The sequence below is a fragment of the Balaenoptera borealis genome (genome assembly GCF_965194805.1).
Source record: "Balaenoptera borealis genome assembly, chromosome: 5".
Taxonomy (NCBI): domain Eukaryota; kingdom Metazoa; phylum Chordata; class Mammalia; order Artiodactyla; family Balaenopteridae; genus Balaenoptera; species Balaenoptera borealis.
Genome location: NC_138862.1, coordinates 136,809,698 through 136,834,608, shown reverse-complemented (window position 1 = coordinate 136,834,608; position 24,911 = coordinate 136,809,698). Strand labels below are relative to the sequence as shown.

Below are 24,911 nucleotides of genomic sequence, written 5' to 3'. Positions count from 1 at the left end.
TCTCTCAGTTCAGCTATAATTTGAACATGATTTGATAAAAGTATCAACAAGATTTTTTTTTTGAGGGACAGTTTGATGAGCTGATTTTAAAGACCATTTGGAAAAACAAATAATTGAGAAGAAACAGGAAGATTCAGAAAATAAACAGGAAGATAGGAAGATTCAGGAAATAGCCTGACCAGATTTTAAAGCATAATATGAAACTAAAATTGTTAGAATAGATTAATAGATCACAGTCATAGACTTAAATATACTTAAGAATATAACATACGATAAAGGTGACATCTCAAATCAATGCGGAAAAATGGATAAACTGGGGGTGGGTGGGAAAGGTTGAATTCATATTGCATAAATTCCAAATGGAGCAAAGATTTACATGCAAAAACTGAAATATTACTACAGGAAATCACAAGAGAATTGTTTTCTATTCCAGGTCTGTCTGCTATGACATAAAACTCAGAAGCCATTGAAGGCAAGATTGATAAATTCAACTTTATTAAAAAAAATTCTTCATGGCAAAACCCATGTCATGCAAAGTCAAAAGACAATAATTTGGGAAAGATATTTACAACTGTTATTACAAATAAGAACTGAATTTTCTAATATATAAAGAGTTCCTACAAATCAATAGAAAAAAGACCGATAACCCAGTAGAAAACTAGGCAAAGATTTTGAACAGTTAACAGAAAAGGCAACATAAATAGCATTTAAACATGAGATGTTTAATAAGAAAAAGTAGAAATTACATAATGAGAAATATAAATTACCACCTCACAGGGATCATTTTTTTCGCTGTGAGATTAGCCAGGGTGTGGGAAAAGAAATATCTTTGTACCTCACTGATAAACGTAAACCCTTACTGCACTGTGGAGGAGATTTGGCAGTCTCTAAAAAAATTACAATGCATTTATCTTGAGCCCAGCAATTCCACACCTAGGAATTAACTTTTTTAGGTATACTGTACATGAATGCATGTGAAATCATGTAGGAGTGATGTTTTTCATTGCAGTATAACTTATGAAAGCAAAAGTTTGAATAATCTGTGGTACCTCACACAATGGAGCACTTGTGCAGCTGTAAAAAGAATGAGGAAGAGCTCTGTGTGCTGCCATGGAATGATCTCCAAGAAAAGGATACTGTTAATTGATAAAAATGGATAAAAAGCTGGGTTGTAACATTTTCCTACCATTTGTGTAAAAAAAGTGAGATAGATATATAGACTTATTTGTGTACAGATTCAGTGGTTATCAACATATATACAAAAGAAAATGGATAATACTGATTGCCTCTAGGCAAAGAGCCTGAGGGGCGGGGGATTGGGCTGGAAGACTTGTCACTTGAATCTGTTGACTTCTGAAATCTTGTCTGCCCTTCTCAAAAAGGTTTTTTTAAACCCCAATTTTAAAATAATTCAATAGGGGGAAAACATTTATTTGTTTGGTTGTGCATAGTTCTAATGTTGAGTTAATTTGAGTGTCCTTTCAAGTATTGATTACCCTTTTATGCTTTTCAGGCAATTGCCTGTTTGTATATTTGGCCCATATTTCTTTTTTTTTTGTTTTTGTTCTTGTTTCTGTTTTTTGCCTGTTAAAGAAATTACCCTTTTGTCTTAAGTGGCACAGAAATGTTGTTCCGGTCTGTCTTTGGACTGTGTTTTGCTGCTGCTTTTTGCCACCCGGCAATTTTACGTTTGTGTGCAGCTGTCATCGTCTTGGGATCCTCCTCCTTCTTCATTTCTTTCTTTTTTATTTTCTGAGGGGGTGGAAGTGACTTTTCCAGTGTGATCTCTGAGAAACTGGCTCTAATTTTAAGCCATCCAATCATCAGTACTTAGGGATGAGTTGGAAATTAACCAGCTGTTTTGTCGGTTTCCTTGAAGACAGTGGTTAAGATGGGAACAAGACTCATGTAACTGAGAGGCGACCTGGAGATTTTCTGCTGAGCTGAGGGGAGAGGGATGTGGATGGGGTGGGGTGGCCGGTCTGGGTGGGTCTCTGATGAGCCTCCCCTCTCTCCACTCCCAGCCGAGCTCCCACGGGCCTCGGCCGTGAGGCTGGCCTCCCTTCGTGACCTGCCCGCCCAGCTGCTGGAGCTGTACCAGCAGGGCTTCTCGCTGGTGGCCCTGCACCCCTTCGTGCAGCCAACCCATGAGCGGGAGAAGACGCCCCTCGAGCACATCTTCAGGGCCATCCTGATCAAGAAAGCCGACAGGTAAGGCCTCTGAGGGTGGGCGGTTAGCTTAGCATCATGAGGTGCCTAATATGTGTTGAATGAAGAAGGGAGGGGAAAGGATTAGGGTTTGTGGGAGTGTGTGTGTGGAGTTTGCATCTGTTCCCAGGGCCTCTGCCCTCTGACAGGTAAGGCCAAACATTAGACAACCAAAGAGTTTCATAGCGTCTTGCAACTGTCCACACCAGACGGCATAAGTAGAGAATCCACGTTACATCCTTTCCTCCTTTAATTTGCTGGATTACACTCAGCTAGAAAACTGTCTCCTTGAGCTGTACTCCCAGAAGAGAGCAGCTAGTGAAAGTATACTACTATTAATCTGCAAAGCATGGCTGGAAGACACACTTTGGTTAGAGGCTGTCTACAAACTTCATATCTTCCCCCAAACTCCAGAAATACTTGAATATTTTGAACCCATCATACTTTCTGTCAATCACTTGGGAGGAAAAACAAAATTCACTTGAATCAAGTCCTGTAATTGATTTGGTCTTGATTTTGATTTTCAGGGCTTGGATGATGTTTTTCAATATGGCTTTCCCAAGAATGCTTACTCTTATATTTTTATTGGGTCTAATTAGGAAAAGAGAGGTAGAGATTGGTTTTTCAAAAAGAGCAATATTAATTTTAAATGCTTTTTAAAAAAACGATGAAGGGGCGCAGAGGGATAAACTAGGACCTTGGGATTAACATATACATACTACTATATATCAGTATAAAATGGATAACCAACAAGGACCTACTTACTGTGTAGCACAGGGAACTAAATATTTTGTAATAACCTATAAGGGAAAAGAATCTGTAAGAGAATATACATATATATGTATATAAGTCTGAATCACTTTGCTGTACACCTGAAACTAATACAACATTTTAAATCAACTATACTCCAATAAAAATAAATGAATGAATAAATAAATAAAAACAATGAAGGTGGGATAGAAAGCACATTATGTTTCTGCTGCTCTTGTAAAAATAAAAATGGAAAGCCTGGCAAAGGAAATCAGATCTGTCTTTTGGCCAGTTATCGTGGGAGAAATGACAACATGTGCTGTATTTCAAAAAGAGAGAGAGTAGAACAACTGCCCGTCTTCCTCGCTTGCTTTGCCCGCTGAACAGACGTTTGGCTGGTGATCTCAGGAGGGACAGCTGTGGGACGTGAGGCTGTGTGACGAAGACGGACCCCTCTCTCCTGGCCAGCAGAGTTCTTCACTTCTTCACGGCTGATCGAGCTCTGGGGCGCTCAGTCCATGTTAATTTACGTTAGAATTTGAAGTGAAAGGTGGCGTCCGCCTTTGGTAACGTCCAGAATTACCATAGTTTTTTGCAGAGTGAAACTTTTCTCAATGTCTGCCTTTTTTGCACATTGGTTTCTTTATGTTGAGTGGCAGTGGGTCAATGTCTGGTCAATCACAAGAGGAAATTGTTCTGGGAGCCCTAGTGGTTTTAGGTCCCACTGACACATGGGACGTATGACAATAGGTCTCATTTATTGAGCGCTCACTGTGTGCCAGGCTTTGTAAGTATCACAGCATCCTTATAATCAGCCTATGAGGTAGGTACTGCTTTTATTTCCATCTTAAAGACGAGGAAGCTGAGGCCCAGACACGGAGTTAGTTATCAAGGTGGCAGACATGGCAGCAAGCATCCTCCCCGGCAGGCTGAACTCCTGTACCTGCATCTGAGCCCTGATGTGAAGCACCTGATGTGTTCCTGCACCCATGATTCTGTGGATGACCACTTTATGAAAAGAAGTGGGAGAGTGCATATTTGATTTTTAGATAAGGTGGTAATTTCTGTACTCTACCTTTCCTCCATTTTACCACTTACCAGTCTTCAAATAAATCAGAATTTCAGAAAAGAGACAAAATAAGACCAACTTGCCATGTGCCTTCCTAGTTACCTAAGACATTCATTGGGCTCCAGTCTTTCTGTTCCGTAGGCCATTCCATTGGCCTTGGTATGTGGAGGGGACAAAAGTCCGCTCTGGTCAGGACACAGGAGTATCCCTCTGTATAATGCCACTGTAGGTGATGCTAACACAGGACTTGCCATGAAGTCAGCAGATCATAAATGAACTTGATTCTAAATGTGAAGGTGTCTTTTTTCCCCCTGCTCTGGAGCAGCACTTCTCAAACTTTGATGTGCCTTCTTTGAATCTCCTGGGGATATTGTTCAAATGCAGAGTCTGATTCAGAAGGTCTGGGGTGGGGCCTGGTACTCTACATTTCTAACACGTTCCCAGGTGATGCCGTTGCTGGTGGTCCGCGGACCACACTTAGAGTCGCAAGGGCATAAGGACCTGTCTGCTTCTGTCTGGCTCAGTGCCTGACACTCACCAACACCACTTGACTCCCAGGGAGAGTTTTGAGCACCAGGAGAGGGGAGAAAGCACATAGGGCGCCTGATTGGAGGGCCTGTGTTCTGTGCTGCACTTGACTCCTAGCAGGTGATGTCGTGTAAGGGGCACATCAGTAGATTTTTCTGGGCCTCCATTTTCTAGTTGGTACGATGTGGGATTTGTACTAAATGATTTGCAGGACCTGAGCCAACTCTATATTGTAGTCTGATTGGATGAAGTGGGCAAGAAAGCTTCTCTGCAGGAATAAGAAATAAACGATCCCATTTTAGGAATAGTTCATTACAAGCCAGCGGTGGAGCTGGGGCGTTCAGTAGGGGTTCTTTCCTCCCACTGAGGACAGGCCCTGAGCTAATGAACTTACTTTCCAGAAGAGAAAATGGGTCAAGCTATTAAGAAGAAGGAGGCATGGAGGGTTTTCAAGAAAGGGAAGATGACATTGTCCTTGAGTTTGAGTTCACTCTATCCAGAGTGTCTGGACCACCTGCCTGGATGATTTTAATGAACATTCCAGCTCCTTAATAAGCAGATACAGAGGAAGAATTGCTTGGATAACTTGGTGCCAGATCTTTGAAACTGGCCCCCACCCTTTTAAAGGAAGTTGCAAAAGCTTGGTAATTTGCCAAGTATGGTAATGAGAATGGTAATTTGCCATTCTCGTGACAAAAATGACCAAGAGAATTTCCCCCACTTCTGTTTAGTATTGCATTATACAATTTTAAAGTTCAGGCATTTTCTCCCCTAGCAAATGCAATAACTGTATGTTTTTGCATCATGAGGAAAAGACCCCATGCTATGAAAAATAAACAAACAAAACCCAGCAGAACATTTTCTGTATCAGTAGGGAGTTGTTTGGTTTTTTTTTTTAAGTATTGATTTTAATCTAATGTTCATAAGGCAGCCTTTAGAAGCTCACTACCTGGTCTTTTTTAAAAAAAATTATTTATTTAATTAATTTATTTTTGGCTGCGTTGGGTCTTCGTTGCTGTCCACAGGCTTGCTCTAGTTGCAGCGAGCGGGGACTACTCTCCGTTGTGGTGCGCGGGCTTCTCATTGCGGTGGCTTCTCTTTGTTGCGGAGCATGGGCTCTACGCGCCCGGGCTTCAGGAGTTGTGGCTCTAGAGCGCAGGCTCAGTAGTTGTGGCACGCAGCCTTAGTTGCTCCGCGGCATTTGGGATCTTCCCGGACCAGGGCTTGAACCCGTGTCCCCTGCATTGGCAGGTGAATTCTTAACCACTGCACCACCAGGGAAGTCCAGTAGGGAGTTTAAGTGGTAAAAAATGAAACAAAGGAAATCTTGTGTGATTAATTTTTAATATGGGCAGTTAATGGTATTTTTCACCAAGTCTGCCAAAGTTCTGACAGCTATAGATACTGGTAAATGAAATGATTAGCTCTCAAAGAGGAGGTAAATGCCTTGGTTAATATTGTCTAAGTAGACAGTATTGAAAGAGCTGTACATAAACTTTTTAGATTACTATCAGTTTAAATCAAGTTCATTAGCAAGAATCATCATGGAATGACTACTTGAAACTTGGATATCAACCTTAATGTGTTTGAAAGGTGAACATAAAGTTTGTAGCAAATAATTAGCCTTTGGGGTCTGCAGTAAGAGCAGGAAAAAAAAACCCCAGAACCATACAAGCTTGCATTCACTCACTCACTCATTGAGTCATTTGCAGACATTTAGCTTGTGCTCTTTGTAAGGTATCGTGCTAGGGACTCTACCTGGTGGAAAGGGAGAGGATGCAGGTGCAAGATTCAGCTGCCCGCGGAACCTGCCTTCCAGGTACCTGCAGTTTACCTGAGAAAATAAGACATCCCTCACGCCATGGGAGTTTGGAAAAAGAAGAAGTCACCTCCTGCTGGAAAGAAAAACTAGGGAAATGTTTCAGGAGGAAACATTTCTTTCGGGTAGGCGTAGGAGTAATATGTCTGAAGTGGGAAGAGTTTATTCAAGTCTCATAATGAAATGTTTTCTAGTGAATTTTGAGTAATTTGAGAGCATCATGGACAGTCTAACTGTATCATCAGTTATTCCCAAAGCACAGAGCAGCAATGTTCCTCTGAGGCCTCTGCCATTTTGATAAATGTCGCTTCAATCCATGAAAAATTGCCTGATCCTTTCTTCTGAAAATTTTGATAACTGCCATTCCATTTTAAGATGGCAGGCCAAACCACACATCTGACTCAGTTGTTCTTGATCCTAAGTGTGTTCAATTGAGTCAGTCAGTGGCTTTGAAAACTGACTCAAGAATGAATAGCCGAATATGAGATATTTGGTGAGTAAGTAAAAGGGCGATTGTACTTCCTTCTCTCAGGTCTTTCTTGGGAACACAGAGTGATTTGCAACAGACAATGTAGTTGCATTCACTCTGATTTCTAAGTACATTTAAGTTGTCCTTCATTTTCTTCGGGCAGTTTTCCTTAGAACGAGTTGCCAAAGATCTTAAAACATGATGGCTAAGAGAAGTCAGTTATTAAGATGTCACTCTGATGTTTCATGAGTGTGGGTTTAATTCTAGGTCGCTTTATGGCTGTAGACATAAGTACAGAAATGCATCGTGCCGCTCCATTTTTCAGCTGTTACAAACTGTCGTCGTTCACACACAGAGCTAGTTCAGGGTGTCATTGATGTGTTTTTTCATCACTAATGGGTTGAAGCCATTTGGGTCCAGGTCCCCTGGAATAATGCCTTATATGGTACAGGGAACCAGGACATTTGTGCCCTCTGTCGACATTCATCAGGTGCCTTTTGGCTTAGGGTCAGGGAGTGGGGCACACAGAGGAACTGCAGCTAATGCAGGGGGTGGGATTCCGAAACCCTGGTGGAGGGTGAAAAACGCATATAATCAAAGCTGCCCTTGAAAATCTCTTTAATTGCCCGTGAAATGTAATCCTGTAGCATCTCTCTACCCGATGATGCAGGCTTTCCTTCAGGACTAGATCAGATTGGTGTTTCCAACAATGAGCCCCGTGGGGAGTAAGTCGGTTTGGGTTTAGAGTGAGTGTTCATTAGAATCACACCTAGGGTGGTGAGATGCTTGCACCCAGAGAGGCGTCTGTGGGAACTAAGATAGAGAGAAGAGGATCTCCCCCCTCGCCCTGCCCCGCCCGCCGCTGTCTCACATCCATTCTGGAACACATCTGCCTGAGACTAGAATAACTAACACCCCTTTAAGTGGTAAACGTTTCCGCCCTTTCAGTTAGATTTTTCTAAGATAAATGAGCAAAGATCGCTCTAAAGAGCTCCCAGCTCTCAAGAAACTTATCTGCTAGGAAGATGTAAAGTCTATATGCAATTATGTGAATTATGCATATGTGAATTATGTGAATGCCCAGCTTAATCTATGGGTCTTGGTTTTTGTCTCTCACCTGGAATGTGTTAATGGGGGGGGGGGGCTTCAGAAAGAGAGGCTCCGTGACTCCCATGGGCTCTGGGTCTGGACTGATGGGTAGATTTGAACAGGGGCACCAGGGGTGGGAAGGGCCTCGCAGGCAGGGGGACTGGCCCAGGGGAGCATGGAGCCTGGAAAAGCAGACCACGGATGATGTGGGGTGACTGGAGCGTGAGGTCCAGAGGGAGACGGGGAGAAAAGGCGTGAGAAGGGTGAGGGCCTGGATCAGGAGGCCTCTGATGGCCGGGCTAAGGAGTTTGAACTTTATCCTGAAGTCAGTGGGGAACCACTGCAATATTTTTGTTTTGTTTTAGAGGAACAACCCTTGGAAGTGCTGAGTTTCCAAAAGCCTAAGAGGGGAGGAAAACGGAAGCTAAGAAAACATGGCACCTGTCATGGTGGGAGGTGATGGGTAGCTAAAGTCGGTTGTAGTGAGAAGGTGAGGGTATGTGTCCCATAGGAGGAAATATTGGATTTAATATTTAGCTAGAAAGGGACAGCATGGAGCAAGAGGGAGAATCGAAGTCTAAGTGAGCTTTTGACTCCGAGGGGCTGGGAGGGGTAACTGGAGGGGGCAGGGGTGGGGAGGGGAGGGGATGTGTCTGGGTGGGGTTTTCCCAGGAGCAGACCCCAGAAGAGGCTTCACATGCAAGTGATTATTAAGAAAGTGCTCCCAGGAGGAATCAGGAGCAGGGTCGTGGGGCAGGGAAGGGGAGGTAGCCAGCAAGGGTGGCTGGTCCTCTGGGGAGCCGTGAGTCCACCCTGAGGCTGGGGAGCTGGTTCTCACACTCCTGCATCCAGGAGCTGTTGGCCGTGACATTACCCGGACACTTCCAGGTCTGGGGCATATCCAGGTGAAGCAGCTCCAATAGCCAAAGATGACTGCAAATCGCGCAGAAGCTGGGGGGACACACAGAACCGGGAGGGGGGATGGGAGGGACCTGGGTGGAAAATGGAAAGCATCCACCGTAGGAGGAGATGAATGGCATCAGTTTGGTCGCATTGTGTTTTGGCTGTTGCTGATGGCACATGCCCCTGGGAGGTGTCCCCCGGGGAGCCGGGAGCCAGGAGAGAAGGCCGAGCTGGGGGAGGCTGTGGAAAGCCACGTGAGGCCGGGATGAGCCCACTTCTATGCTGCTGACCGAGCCCCAGCTGCTGTGGTCCTCATTTTCCGTACCAGATGTTTCCAGTGATTCTTAGAAGGGATGCAGTGGCTTGCTGAGAGCTGTGCTGACTTGCTCTCTTCCAAACTGACCATATGCTTGGAGCCTGAGAAGTGTTTCCTCTCCGACTGCACCAGCAAGCTGTTCTCACAAGTACTTACGAGCAGCACAGAGGCTTAACTGAGTCAACTCTGGCTGCTCAGTGTCAAGTGATGCAGAGAGAGACAATTCTGTTGACTTTTTGCTGTTTTATTTCTAGGAAAGCAAATCTCAGAGTGTTCAGCTTTCCCCCTTGTTTCCCTTCTTAGGGTAGGATTCTGAAATCTTGACGACTCTGCCTTTGTCCTAAGACGGGGGCTTACAACGCAGATGCCTACAGGGGCCAGGCTCCTTGAGTGAGGACTCTCGGGTATTGGAGAGCCCATTCCTATCTCTGCTCCGTTGTTGCCAAGTGTTGCCAGATCTTGTACTTTTTTAAAGAAAAGCCAGAAATCTGGATTTTTATGTGAAAACTTCTCTTTTTTAACCGTTGCCTCGCTTTTTCAAAATAACATTGTGTATCCCTGACCCACCCCACTGGCTGCCATCTTGTAACCTTTAAGATTTCTGTGTGGTGCTTGCTTTGGGGGAGTTCATCACCCACGCTTTGAGCTGCCTGTTCTCCTTTCACACACAGCAATCATCAGACTTCTGACTCTCTTGTTACTGTTTTTCGTACGTCTGTCCACCTCCCCTCCCCCTTGCTAAATCTTCTTTCGTCTTTGGATTCCCATTACTTACTTAGAGTGCCAGGTGCTGAGTAAGTGTGGGTCAATAGAATTTTCCTGAATTGAGTGGAATAAAACCGTGCCGTGGAATTTTGCTACCAGCTTTCACTAAACGACCATAAATCCATTGAAAGATGGATCTGTCTTTGGTTTACATATCTAACCAGTACCCAAAGTGCATCTTGTTAATGTAGCCACACAACAGCATGGACCCCAAGTAATGGAACACACACACACACACACAGACACACACAGAAGATCCTTTCATTGCCAAACAGCAGTGATTTGCCACAAGAGTCATGTACGTTATTTTTCACTCTTTTTTTTTTTTTTTTTTTCTTTTTAAAAACCATCCAAAGGATGGCCTTCAAAGGAAGGGAAATCTTTGTGGACCTTAAGTGGAGTACAAATGCATTACCTTGCTGTATGGTCAGGCCAGTAAAGATGGCTATTCTCTCGCTCTTTGTACATCCCCTGCTTGACCAGTACCTGCTTCACCTATACCTTACTCACAGGAGTGACCTTCTTAAGTACTTGCCCCAGACCCCAGCTCGTGGTGGTTCTTATCAAGGGACAGTAAGGGGGTGCCCCTCTGCTGGTTACCCTGGTAACTGATGAGGCAGCCTGATGTAATCCCCCCTATAACTGGTAACCTCCCCTCTCGCTGGGCATGAAGCCTGCCTTCAGGTTCTGCCTGCCTTTGGCCACACAAGGTGTGGTGTCCCTCCAAGACCTTGCTTCAGACGTGTAAGCTCCCCCATCCATGAAACCACTGATGTCTCTGTTGGTGACTCAGGGCTCTTTCTTCGGTCTTAAGGTCTTAAAGCCGGGCAAGTGCAGGCCTTGTAGGCCTGCGGGATGCAGCCCAACGATTGCCTTTTTTTTTTATAGCCCACAAGATAACATGAACCTTTTCTTTGGCATTTGAAAAGGGCAGAATTGGGAAAGTACAAAATTATATTGGAACTGAACAGAAAATTCTTTTAAAAATTATAGTCGAGAGTGTCCTCTTTAAGAGGCCTCGTGTCTCTTCATGTCTAATTTCTACCAATTACTTTGACTCTTGGGAGAATTATGGGGCTTCTAGAAAGAGGTTTCATAATTAAATGAAATACACAGGGGCTGGGGGCGCCTTCTGGGATGTGCCCTAGAAAACGCTCACACGTGAGGCTGGGCTTCAGCCTGGGGCATCTGATTGGTGGAATCACACGTGGGGAGGAAAAGTAACGCTGGGCCTAGTGGTGATGGACACGTGTTACTGTGGTGGAAAAACCGCAGCAGCTGGTTTATTCCCAGAGAGCAGAAACTGAGGAAGGGGGACTCAAAGTTCTTTTCTTAAATCAGGAGGGGAATAAAGGTGTTTGTTTAGCGTGGAGGTTGTTGTTTGGGGTTCGGATTTGGGAAGGGCCCCGCTCTTTGCCCACGGCTGCCCCTCGCTGCTGGCGTGGGAGCATCCTTCATCAGCTTTCTCAAGCTTCCCGAGGTGTCGGGAGAACTTGATTAGCTCTCCAGGGCTGCCGTCCGCCCCCTGAGGAGCTGTCCAGCCTCACTGAAGATTACCTTAATGTATCCCTCCTATTTTCCCGTCTCACTCCTGAGTGACACCCTTTTCTGGCGTGTTGAAGTTTCAGGATTCACTGTTAATTATTGTGTTTGCACTTTCCAATCTAATATGCCGGTGCAAAGCCACATTCTCTTGGGGAAAGAGAGTTTTTTTCCCATCCACACCCCTAAATGGCTTGCCTACCTATTCTTCTTCTGTCTCTCCAAGTGTCGGTCTTTATCCCAGCGGAGAGAACAGGAAAGCCGTGCGTGGTTCGTGTGCGACCTCATTTCCCTCCCCGGTTTGATCGCTGTCGTTGATTGCCTGTGTCTTTCCCCACGTTTTATATTTTATTTATTTTTTTGCCTCCTCTGAGAGAGAGAATTAGCATACTAGTGATTTCCAGTCTTTCTCAGAAGTCGTTTGGAATGGCAGAGAACAGCGAGCAGATATCCAAAACGCAGCAGCACAAACACTACATTTCTTTGAAATTTCCCGTTGATCTTAAAACCTGCGCGAATACTACGGTACCATGACATTCTGTATTTGTTTTAAAATAAGGTAAATAATAGCCCTCTCCTCCCACACTGTACACACAATCTTTAAATTAAAATGGACTCTAGGAAGGTTTATTATGTGACATTGCAGGTGGGTTATAGGGACACTTACTGTTATGAGGGCCATGTGCACACAATATAGGTCATTTGGTTGCATACAATTTTACTTGTGTTAGATTTTTGTATTTGCACACCTATTCCATATTAGTTTTAAGAACTCAGATTGTCTTCCTGGCAAAGTCTTTTTTGTCTTTACTCTTTGTCAATCAGAGGTAACTTAGATTGTGTCTGTTTCTCAAGCTAAGAAAGATGCAGTGGGCATTACCAGTGTTGGGGCCTGGAAAAGACTAGTACTCATTCAATTTTGCATTTTTAGCTATGAATGCAGCGGCAGGTGAGAAATAACTTCCAGATCCATATAAGTACATTGTTAGTGATTGCAGCATTCTTGAGATCTTGATGTAATGATTATCTCTATGATCTATCTAGCTGTTTTCTATAATTTTTTAAATGGTTGAAAGATGGAACCATTTTACAAAGAGGTAAATGCTGTAATGTGATTTAGTGGAATACATCATTTCATTTGCTTCCTATTCGGCGACCACAGGATGGAACTTAAAATGGCTACAAAGACTTTAAAAACCAAATTAGTAACTCGTATTCATACAACACCTGTTTCTGAGGGCCTGAGAGCACTTTTGCTTCATTCCTGTGTGTGTTAAGTGTTATAATTTTGTCTCACTATGTCCTCATGATGGTTGTTTTTTGTCGTTAATATTTGTTGAAAACATTATTACGCGTTCAGCCAAGGTTTTAGACTTCCTCTACTTTATAGCTAAAAGGTACTATTATCTTCTGTTATTCCTTGCTTCCATTTTATATCCTAAGAAAATTAGACTGAAGAAGTTACTAATGACTTCTCAGTACTGAAGTGTGGGGCAGGTGAGTGGGAGGGTGTGGTGGGGATGGAACTTATGTTCCATCTTGAGGCTCAGGCTCCAGAAATACACCATCTTTCAGCTCAGGGGCCCAGAGCTTATGGAAGGGTCCTCAGAGAATTCCCAGAATCCTCTGGGCTTCGCAGTATCAAGGGTCCCCATACCAAGGCTATGGGACCACAGGCCTGGTTACCCCCAAGCTGGTTTCAGGACATAGGGCTGCCACTGCAAACCAGCTGGAGCCCCCCAAATGGCTCCATTCAGCAGGCTAGCTGGGCCTTGTCAGTTTCTGCACTGAACTGTTGTATGCCAATGACGGTTCTAAGGCCATTAGTGCACTATTTCCCTCTGTTCCCTAAAAGCAAAAGCAAAATGTACTAGGTGTCTGTGTCTTCTAAGGTAGTGACCCTTGTAAGAAAGAATGAGGTGAGAACAATCTGTGCTCAGGGGGGATTTATAACAACTTGAAATTTTCATCCTCGACTTCTATAGTTTAGGTCCCCGAAATTGCTCTGTCAGGCAACCTGGATCTTAACAAAAAGGCAACAAAGAGCCCATTTTTCTTGTGAAGAACATTTATATGTTTGCAGGCACTTCTTTTTTTAAAAAAAATTATTTTGTTGAAGTATAGTTGATTTACAATATTTTATTAATTTCTGCTGTACAGCAAAGTGATTCAGTTATACATAGATATACATTCTTTTTTTCATGTTCTTTTCCATTATGGTTTATCACAGGATATTGAATATAGTTCCCTGTGCTATACCATGGGACCTTGTTGTCTATCCATTCTGTATATAATAGTTTGCATCTGCTAATCCCAAACTCCCACTCCATCCTTCCCCCACCCCCCTCCCCCTTGGCAACCACAAGTCTGTTCTCTATGTCTGTGAGTCTGCTCTGTTTTGTAGATAAGTTCATTAGTGTCATATTGACATTTTAGACTCACAGGCACTTCTTAATATGATTTACCATTTATGTTATCGGCCATCATAGCTACCATTTATTTGTTGCTGTGGCCAGAGTCCCTGCTCTTTGCTTCATGGTGTACCTTGTCTTTCCTCTTGAAAGCCAAGATGAAGAAAATGGTACTTTCTTAAGAGTCACCCTTCTGATGGCATGGAGGAGCCAGCTTTCTCATCAGGATCTTTCTTCTTCTAACACTGTTCCTCTTTAACTTTGTAATCATTAGGGTTAGGGTTTGGGTAGGATTTCTCAGCCTACGTAGTTTCTCAACTGTTGACACTTTGGGCCAGGGACCGTCCTGTGAGTTGTAGGATATTTGGCAGCATTCCTGGCCTCTGCCCACTTGATGCCAATAGCAAACACCCCCCACTTCCCGCCCTTGCAGTTATCACAATCAGAAATGTTTCCGGATGTTATGAAATGCCCCTGAACAGGTAAAACTGCTGCCCCTAGCTGAGAACCACTGGATTAGCGTTAGGGTGTGAGGTAAGGGGTCTAACTGTATTTTCTTCTACCTTTGTCAACAGCATTTATTGTATGAACCTAACTTGGTGAATGAAATGCCACCTTTATCATAGGTTGGATTTCTGCATACACCCTAATTTATTCCCGATTCTTTATTGTTCCTTTGATCTATTGATTGGTTTTTGTGCTAATCCCATGCTATTTTGATTACAATAAATTATAATAAATTTGTAGTGTATATTAATATCTAGCCAAGCACTATTTTTTTCAGGATCTTGGCAACTTTGTCATATTGATTTTTCCATATATAGTCTATAGTCTAAAGTTATTTTCTTCATTTCCCAGTAAACCCTGTTGAAATTGTAATTTCATTTACATACTAATCTGAGAAGAATTTCTACCAAGTGTTTTTAAGATCATAGAGTTCAATATTATTGTTGGAAGTACATTTTTTATTCTAGAGCTTTGTGATTATTCTGAAAATTCTATGCACTGTCTAGACCAGTGGTTACCAAAGGTGGTAGACATATCACATACCTATGTTGAAAGAGGATTGAAGCTTCTGTGTATGTTTATTTATACTGAAAAATTAGGAGAGAAATTATGCATTACCAATATTTAGCATTCAGGTTGAAGGTGATGCTCTGGCTGGATGTAGATGTCAGAGGGCCCCTGTCTGTACCAAGCAGGGTGTGACGGGGTGGATCCTGGAGAAGACTGGGGTCAGAGGAACATTTGCAGCTGAGAACCCAGGGAAGTGGATTTGTGGATTATTTTTTGTAGTTTTAACTAAGTTAGCCCTGATGAAATATACACATGGCTTAAAAAATTCCTGTAAATTCATTGTAGATTGAAGAGAACACAGAATACCAGTAATGTAAATGTGAAATTCTCCTCCCTTGCCCCTCCCTTATCTTGTTCTTTCTCCTTGGAGCACCACTCCTCTCTCCCTCTCTCTCTCTCTTTCTCTCTCTCTCTCTCTCACACACACACACACACAAACACACACAAATGGCCACATCGATCCTTCTTTCACTGTGTGTAAGAGCTTTCTTGGTGACATAAAAAAATCGATGCCTACCTATTCCAATCTGACAAAAGATGGCCAAAGAATTTTAGACTCATCAAGAAGACATTTTGCAATGTGGATTTACTTCCACTCTTGTTAACAGTGAATCTAATTTCAAGTGTATTATTATGCCTTGGAATATTAATTACTAATAATAGGAACCTATTGCGACTACACTTTTTAAATATTGCTTATTTCATCTGTTTCTCATCTTCTAAATGTTTTGTGTGTATTGTTTGCTAACATATGTAAGATGTTGGTACAGTAGTACTCAGGAGACTCTTACTTGAGGGTTTTACGATCAAAAGCTTTGGGACCACCCATTCACGAGGCTTCCAGGTCACACTCGTGGTTCCCGAAGCAGTTCCAGTCTTTACCTTGGTCTGTGCACCGGCAGCCTCAGCATCACCTGGCAGCCTCTTCGAAATGCAGATCCCAGGCCCCACCCACATCTGCGGACTCCGAATTTGCATTTTAACAGGATCCCAGGGGATCAATGTGCACATCAAAGTTTCAGAACGGAGCTAAGCTGGGCTTTTCTATTAGGGAGCCACTAGGCACATATTATCATTGAAAATTAATTAAAATTAAATAAAATTAAGCATTCATTCCCTCAGTGGCACTCGCCACATTTTTAGGTGCTCAGGAGAAACATCTGGGTAGTGGCTACTGTATTGGGCAGTGCAGAGATGGAACACGTCCATCGTCTAACTCAGCAGGTTGGAGGGTGCGGGTAGGAAGACCCAGAAAAGAAGGAAACGATGAGCAAACTTGAATTGGGATGTGTGCATTAACCATAAATAAAGAAGAGACTTCCTGTCACTCAGCTGGACGTGGCTGATGAGAGTCTTAGGAAGGGCATTCACGTGTGTAGCTACTGCTGTTATTTTTGTTTGCAGATAATGTGACTTTTCTGAACCAGTAAGTACCAGGCAGACCTGCCTTTATTCAGTGTTATCTTTGTGAAAAAATAATATTTATGCATCAGTACTACCAGTCGTCATTTCCACATGTTTCAGAGTCAGCGAGGAGCCTTGCAGGGTTCATGAGAAAGCAGGACCCTGCCCCAAGTCCGATCCCGTGTGGCGGTGGTCCTCTTTGCTGTAGTCTGGTGTGGTGGGGATTGAATTTCTCCCACAGCTACATTATACAGGGACCACTGGGGGTAAAACTTGTTTTTCTTGCCTTTTAAGGTTAAAGGTGAACTCCTTGTGTTGTGCAGTCACTGATGGCTTATCTACCAGAGAGCCGGCTCGAGCAGTAAAGAGTGAGGCAGGATGTGGCAAGATTTCTCTAGAATAAATAGCAGCCGTGGCTCGTTAGGGGCCCATGATGCCTTGCACCCGCTTGGCAGTGCACAGCTGCCTGGGAGAGTGTGTGGTTAGGGTATCATGTGCACATCTCCCCCGTCATCTCTGGAATGTTCCAGGGGATACCAAACCCTTTTCCACAGATGGGGTGCATGTCTGTTGGTGAAAAAAAACAAGGGAGAAGAAAGACCAGTGATCCATCTACGAGTTGTTTCCTTCTCTCTGCTTCCTACTTCAGCACTCCCCTGATAAACTCTGTAATTAGGTGCTTTATTGAAAGATTCACTAGGATTTGTTTACTTGGCTTTTTTCTTCTTCCAGCATTTCTCAAGCTTCACTGTTAGGGGAAACTTTTGACTCCAGCAGCCTCATTTTGTTTTTGTAGATTTGGTTCACTTTGCGAAGAGGAGGTCACAGAGATTATTGGAACCTTTTCCCCGTTGATCTGAGAGCATCTTTGGGGAGCAGAAGTTTATTCCCCTCCCCCAACCCAATCACCAGCACCTGCAGGGACAAGACACACCTGAACTCTCTCTCCCATCCATCCACTTCCTCTACAGAAATTTTAGCTCTCATTTCTGCTCTCCTAAAATGTTCTTCCAACTCTTCCTCCATCATACGCAATGCTGCTTGCTTAATCTTCCTAAAATCTGTACTTCTCTATCTTCTTTTATCTAAGACCATCCATGACTCCCCTTTACCTCAGAATGAAGGCCAGTCCCGTCCTGTAGCGACACACCCCTGTCCTTTCTTTCCAATCCCGTTTCTCACTTTCTGCTCCAGCCAGCACTGCAGGGCCCACATCACCGATCTATTTCAACAGCAAATTCACCCATACGTTCGCGAGGCTCGTGTTTACTGATCCAGCCGAATTAGCATAAACAAACCTCGCCTTCACGTATCTTTTACCAAACTGACCTATTTATTATTTCCAGCATGTAACTCATGCTTTTTTTTCCATCTATATCCTTCCTAATTTCTGTTCTCATTGCCTGGAATGTCATTTTATCCATTGTCCCATGACTAATTTTCACACAGCTTCGAAGACTCTGCTTACGTGCTCTTTGCTTTTTAAAACTCCCTGATCCCTGACTGTGGAAGCAACTGAACTTTCATAGCTCTTCTCTATGGTTAGAATAAATAGCAGTATTGGGTAGTTAGATGCCCATAGACTCTAAGTTTCTTTTTTTTTTTATTATTGAAGTGTAGTTGATTTACAAAATTATATGTTTCAGGTGTACAGCGTAGTGATTCACAATTTTTATTTAAAGGTTATGCTCCATTTATAGTTATTATAAAATATTGGCTATATTCCCTGTGTTGTACCATATTTCCTTGTAGCTTATTTTGTACCCAATAGTTTGTACCTCTGAAGCCCCTCTGCCTATGTCGCCCCTCCCCCTTTCCCTCTCCCCACTGGTAATCACTAGTTTGTTCTCCATATCTGGGAGTCTGTTTCTTTTTTGTTACATTCACCAATTTGTTTTATTTTTTAGAGTCCACGTTTAAGCGATAACATGCAGTATTTTTCTTTGACATTTCACTAAGCAAAATATGAGACTGTAAGTTTCTTGAGAGGATGTAACTCCAGCCCTTCCTGTGGTCAGTGGTCAAGCAAGTGATAAGCTCATGAAACTAGAAAAAGCCTTCTTTTCCTTTCGCGGATAGATCTTTCTCAGATGTGTAGTTCATTTTCCTGCCTACTACGCCTTTAAAACAACAAAAACAACAACACGGGCTTCCCTGGTGGCGCAGTGGTTGAGAGTCTGCCTGCCAATGCAGGGGACACGGGTTCGAGCCCTGGTCTGGGAAGATCCCACATGCCGTGGAGCAGCTGGGCCCGTGAGCCACAACTACTGAGCCTGCACGTCTGGAGCCTGTGCTCCGCAACAAGAGAGGCCGCGATAGTGAGAGGCCCGCGCACCGCGATGAAGAGCGGCCCCCGCTTGCCACAACTGGAGAAAGCCCTCGCGCAGAAACGAAGACCCAACACAGCTAAAGATAAATGAATAAATAAATAAATTAATTTAAAAAAAAAACAACAACACACCATTCTGATCATTCTACTTGAACCTGGCAATGCCTTGAGGGAAAAATCTGAAAATTCTGTCCTGTTTCCCAGAGATAGAGAATTTGCTTCTGTCAACTGACATTTAGTGATTTTTTTTTTTCTCTCGTTGGAGAAGTGCCTAGTAATCTAAGTTTGTGTTTGTCACCATTTCTTTCTGATTGTTCCTCAATGAAGCAAAAATAGCCCTACTGATGAACTGCACATTCTCTCTCGTTTCTTTTCATAACTCAATTTCAAACTGTGCTTTGTGTCCTGGGAAAAAGAAGATGTTGCTTCAACTCATGATCTTTGAAGCTATCTAAGGGATTAATTAGTTGAAGTGAGATCTGTTACATGTTTATTATTTAAAAGAAGTGTGTATGATAGTTTTTATTAACATGTTTATTGTTTAAAAGGATAGTTTATAGTAGACTATAAACAGGCATCTGCTTTTTAGTGGCCTGATTTCAGCTCTGTCCATGAGACCAAAATAGGTATTCAGCTTACTGCTTGACATTTCATCCGAATAATTTGAGGATTAACCCTTTATGACTGTAACTCATAAAGCGTTACAGTCTTTGCTTGCAAATATGTTTTTTTAATGGCTTAGAAAAGGGTTCTGTCCCAGCCCTTGGGAGATGAGGCAGGGTCAGTGTTGATGTCCTGACCACGGTCATGGGAGTGGGGAGGGGAAGAATCTGCCAGGTCATTACAATGGGTGAAATATCGGACTTGGGTTTAGGGTTAGTTATTCTGACAATGATACAGTTGGATAATCTGTTTGCTCTTATCTCTTGCCTGGCATCGAGCCTCCGTGACTCACATTGGAGCATTGTGTATGGAACCCAGAGGCCAGGGACTGATGGCCCAGAGGTCAGATTCAGTCCCAAAGATGTTGGATTACATAATAGTGATAAACATCGTTTGGAGCCAAAATTTGACATTTGTGGCCAGCAAAAAACATGATGTAATGACTCCTTTAAAAAAGTTAGAAGATTTGGCAACCCCCGCCTGGAGTTCCTAGTAATGGTTGGGATAGAAACTGCCCAGCTCACCATGATTTCCACTGCTCCCATCGGCTCCCCAGTACGGCGGTGACTCGGTCGTGCCACTTGACATCACCCGTGCACTGGGACTTTTCCCCTGGTGGGTCAAGTTTCTCTGTAGCCACGTCGCTCTCAGAAATGGGAATGTGGAAGGGAGTCAGACAGGACTCTGTGTTTGGAGAAAAATAGGAGAGAGCGTATTTCTTGGTGGACATGAAGACCATTTCTGTATCTTTTATATGAGAACAAAGTGATTGGGTTATGTCTTTTGGTCAAAAAATATCCTCTTTCACTCAGTGTTTGTGGACCTTTGAGTTTGCTTCCCTTGGTTTGACCTTCTGACTCTCCAGCTGCCTGGGGAATGACCACACAACCCTTGGCAGATGTGGCAGTGGTGACATGAGGAGTTTGTGCACAGTTTTTATGACAGCTGATGTTTGTGTCTGAGTAATGAGGGCGACGTGACACGGAATAGGTGGTGTTTTATTATGGTCTTAAACAGCTCTGATGTCTGGGGCCAATCGTGTTGACCTCTGAGGTGCTTCGGCATGTGGGCTCTTTGCTGCCCTGCCCTACGGTTAGGAAAGGTTTGTGCACAAATGCGCAGCGTCTGGATCTGCTCTCGTGTGTTTGTTTGAGAAGCGTTTATCTAAATTTTCCTACATGTTCATGTTCAGTTTTGGCCCAAGTCCCATTTATATGGTGTCAAAGGAGCAAGGACTGTTTGGGATGATGAAGAAGTTCCGGAAATGGTTGGTGGTGACGGTTGCACAACATTGTGAATGTACTTAATGACACTGAATGTATGCTTAGAAATGGCTAAAATGGTCAATGGTATGTTATGTGTATTTTAGCACAATAAAACATAAGAAGAGTGAGGAAAGCAAGAAGTGGGAAGTATTTTTGAGTTTCTCTAACTGAAAGAGGCACAGATAGAGTTGTCCATTCTTATATTTCCTTAAGGTCTGGTCCTTTTTCTGGGAGGTTTGTCTTCTTCTGAGGGGCTAGGAGTCTACATTGTTGGTCTCTACAAGTCCTTCTTTCTGTGTTTCCTCTTTTCCATGGACTTGCTCAGTTACGGCCAAGGAAAATCTCCAGGAGAGCAGCCACTGTAACACAGCCCACCTAGATCATCATTCTCCACTCTGGTTGCCCATTAGAATCACTGGGGAGTTTCTAGAGCCCCTTGGCCCAGGCCGTACCACAGACCAATTAAATCAAAATTTGTGGGAGCTCACCGAGTGATTCCAAGGTTGAATGCAGCCAGGGTGGAGAATGCCTGCCCGACGGGACACTCGGTCTGATGCACAGAGCCCAGGGTTTGCTTGCTGGCTTGGTCCAGTGCCTAAAGTTAGGGCACATCAACGGAGATTATTCTTTTGTCCCCCAAACCCAATTATTTCAGCCTTCATGTGACTTGAGGGGTCTCTTACATAAACAGTATAGTCAGGCTGGGGTGTTGGTGTAGTTTAGGACTAGAAACACTGACTGTGAGAATAAATATTACAGAATCAAAACAAACAAACATACACATCCCCCAGAGTGTCTGATGGCTTTCTTTCGTTTTTTTTTTTTCAATAACTTTTATTTGGGGATATTTTAGATTTAACAGAAAAGTCACAACCCTTAGGCCCTTCACCGAGTTTCCTCCATCATTAATATCTTACATTACTGTGGTACATTTGTCAAAACTAAGAAATTGACTTTGGTATATTACTAATAACTAAGTTGTGGATTTTATTTGGATTTCATCAATTTTTCTATTAATGTCCTTTTCCAGTTCTGGGACCCAGTCTAGGGTACCACAGCATTTTGTTGTCATGTTACGATGGTTTTTGAAGACTTCCCTGGACTGTGAGGTCTTAGCTGCTTCTCCAGTGTCTTAACTGGTCAGGAGTGCTCTGCTTATGTGCCTTGTTGATGTTGCTGTGCTCTGAGAATCTGAATTCATTTTGTCTTACTCATTCTTGGCTTTCAGGACCTTGCATATCTGCGCCAGGATATGCTTTCATTCCCTCTTCCTTTCAGAAACTCCCTTTGGAATGGCTGGAAATAAACCCCTCTCAACTCTCCAGTGTGTACAGGTGGGGACCCCAAGACATGAGATGGGTCAGAGCTCTTCTTAGTTAATGCTCCCTCCAGGCCATTTCTGAGAAATGACCCAGCAGCACGGAGATGGTTTTTTTTTCAAGGAGCCAAGCTACTCGGAACCCAAATCGGCAGACTGATTTGACAGTCAGCCCATGTAACAGGATAGTCATATATAATATTAAATGTGAACTGATTTCTTCGCACCTTTTTCTGTAGGGTGGATTAAATCCAGTTTCTCTCTTGGGATTTCAAGAGGATAAGTAAATTGAAGGGAAGATTGTAAATATGTTAATTGAAGCAATGGACAGAGTGGCTCCTACCCTCCCCTAGACGTGCTTCCTTGATTTGATCCAGGACTGCATGTTCCCTTGGTTTTCTCTCTTCCCCCATGGTTGCTCTTTCTTTGTCTCCTTGGCTGCTTTCTCCTCTTTTCTCCCCACCCTCTTCATGGTGGAGGGTCCCCAAGCTCAGTCCTTGACTCTTCTCTCTGTATATTAATTGAGATCTCATTCAGTCTCATGCTTTGAATACCATGTAGAAGCTGATGACTCCCAGATTCACATCTCCAGCCCTCTCTCCTGAAGTCCAGACTCGAATATGTATTCAGCTCTCTACCAGATATCTCTCCTTGGCCGTCTGCTGGATAATGTCAAATTCAGTACCTAGGAAGCCGAATTATTGATCTTCTCCCCAAGCCTGTGACCTCTCCCGCCCCAGCCTTCCCCATCATAGCTGTGGCAGCATCATCCACTCTCTCGGTGGCTGGAGCAAAAATCCTTGGAGCCATCCTCATCTGCTTTCTTCCTTTCACACCTCACAACCTATTCTGTTCATGAGGAAGTCTTGAAGGTTCTACCTTGAAAGTATATCCAGAATCCACCACTTCCCAGCACTGCCACCAGCCCCCTTGGGGTCACCATCACCTCCCGCCTGGACCACTGGGTTAGTCTCTTAGCTGCCCCCTACAGCCAGAAGGATCCTTTTCAAATAAACATGTACCCACTTCTATATATAAAACGGATAACCAACAAGGACCTACTGTAGAGCACAGGGAACTCTACACAATATTTTGTAGTAACCTATAAGGGAAAAGAATCTGAAAAAGTTATTTATATATATATATATAATATATAACTGAATCACTGTGCTGTACACCTGAAACTAACACGATATTGTAAATCAACTATACTATAAAAATAAAATAAATCAGATGGTGTCACTTCTCTGTTCAACAAGGACTTCCCCTGTCGTTCTGAGTAAAAGCCACTGTCTTCACCGTGGCCTGTAAGTTCTACACTCTCTGACTCCCCTTTGGCTCTCCGACCTCATCTCCTCTTCCTCTTCTGCCCCTGGTTCACTGAGCTCCAGCCACAGGGCTTTTTTGTACGAGCTCACCTTAGGGCCTTTGCACTGGCTGTTCCTCTGCCTGGAAGCTTCTTTCCTGGCTGTCAGCACGGTCACCTCCCATAGATCTTTATTCCAAGTGTCACCTTCTCATTGAGGCTGCCCTGACAACCCTCATAAAAACTGCAGCTTCCCACCGCTCGTGATTCTCTACACCTTGCTGTTTCTTTTTTCTTTAACGCTTACCACTGTTGAACATACTCTCTGTGCTCATGAGTATTTCTTGTTTGTTGCATGTCTCCCTCCATCAGGTTGTGAGCTCCGTGAGGGCAGAGATTTTGTCTCTTTTGTCTGTTGATGCTAAAGAAGAGTGTCTGGCACAAAGTAGTAGTGTGATCAATATTCGTTGAATGAATGAGTAATTAGGAACTATGAAAAGGGCTAGGAATGCACTTACAGATGACAGAAGTAGATCAGCAGCTGCTAATATTTGTTGAACCCGGACTTCTTGCCATACCCAATGCTAAGGGCTTTACATGCTTTTGTCTTATTTAATCCTTACAAGGATGCCAAGAGATAGCTACTCATAATATTCCCATTTGACAGTGAAAGAAACTGAGGCATAGAATGTTTAAATAAATTGTCCAAAGGCACACAGCTGGGAAATGATCCACCTCTAGTTAGCTTTAGGACCTGCAGCCTCTAACTAATAAATCTAGAGGAAATTATGGTGGGGAGGTATGCAGGGAGACAGGGAAGCATATTTCATTGTTAGCAATGCTCTTCTCAGAGTGTCTGCATTTAATCTCAGTGTATTTACTGCTAATTTTTAGATAAGGGAGGCTTTGGCAGGTAGTTAATCCTACACCTCCAGAAGTGCATTCTGTGTCCTTCTTTTTTTTTATTGTTTAGACCCAGATCTTTCTGTCCCTTCTGGAAGTGGAAGCCAGTGGGCTTCAGTCCAGGCGGACGTTTGGTGGTTTCCAGTATCCTTTTCCAGGACAACACAAGGACACGTCCTTTGGGGAAACATAAGTGGTGATTCCCCTCCCCCACAGGGGGGTGCAGATCCCTGCTCAGCCAGTGATGCATCTTAAGGATTCTTAGGAACTTGACTGACTGCAGGACATCTACTCCCCTGTGCTGTGGTCCCTCGGGGGCCAGGCCATGGTTCCTGGACTCACTTCTAGGGCATGTCTGCTTCTTGATGCCAGGGTGGTCCTTGCCCTCTGGGACATGAAACACTCATCACCTGTCAGAGGCTCTTCTCAGGTGTCTGGCTGGATCTTGGGGCCTGAGCCTAGACCCAGCCACCAGTAGGAAGCCTGGTCTGAGCATGAAGCTGCCGTGTCTTCCTGCTTGGCAACTGCATGAGTTTTCTACACTCTGTAATAAATTACCACAAGTTTAGTGGTTCCAACAACATACATTTATGATCTCAGTTTCTGTAGCTTTTCTGGGCTCTCTGCTTCAGGTCTCATCAGGCTGCAGTGGAAGTATTGGCTGGGGCTGCAGTCTCATCAGGGGCTTGACTGGGGAAAGGTCTGCTCCCAAGCTCCATTCGGTTGTGGGCAGAATTCATCTCCTAGGGCTGAGATCTCTTGATGGCTGTCATCCAG

General features: G+C 43.6%; 1 protein-coding gene across 2 annotated transcripts in view; it reads left to right on the top strand.

Moving 5' to 3' along the window:
• RFTN1 (raftlin, lipid raft linker 1) overlaps positions 1–24,911 on the top strand; it is a 205,793-nt gene that overhangs the window by 81,935 nt on the left and 98,947 nt on the right. For both annotated transcript variants that reach the window (XM_082392724.1, XM_082392723.1), the window contains exon 3: positions 2,025–2,211. In XM_082392724.1, coding sequence (XP_082248850.1) covers positions 2,025–2,211 — 187 coding nt within the window. The remainder of the gene's footprint in view (positions 1–2,024; positions 2,212–24,911) is intronic.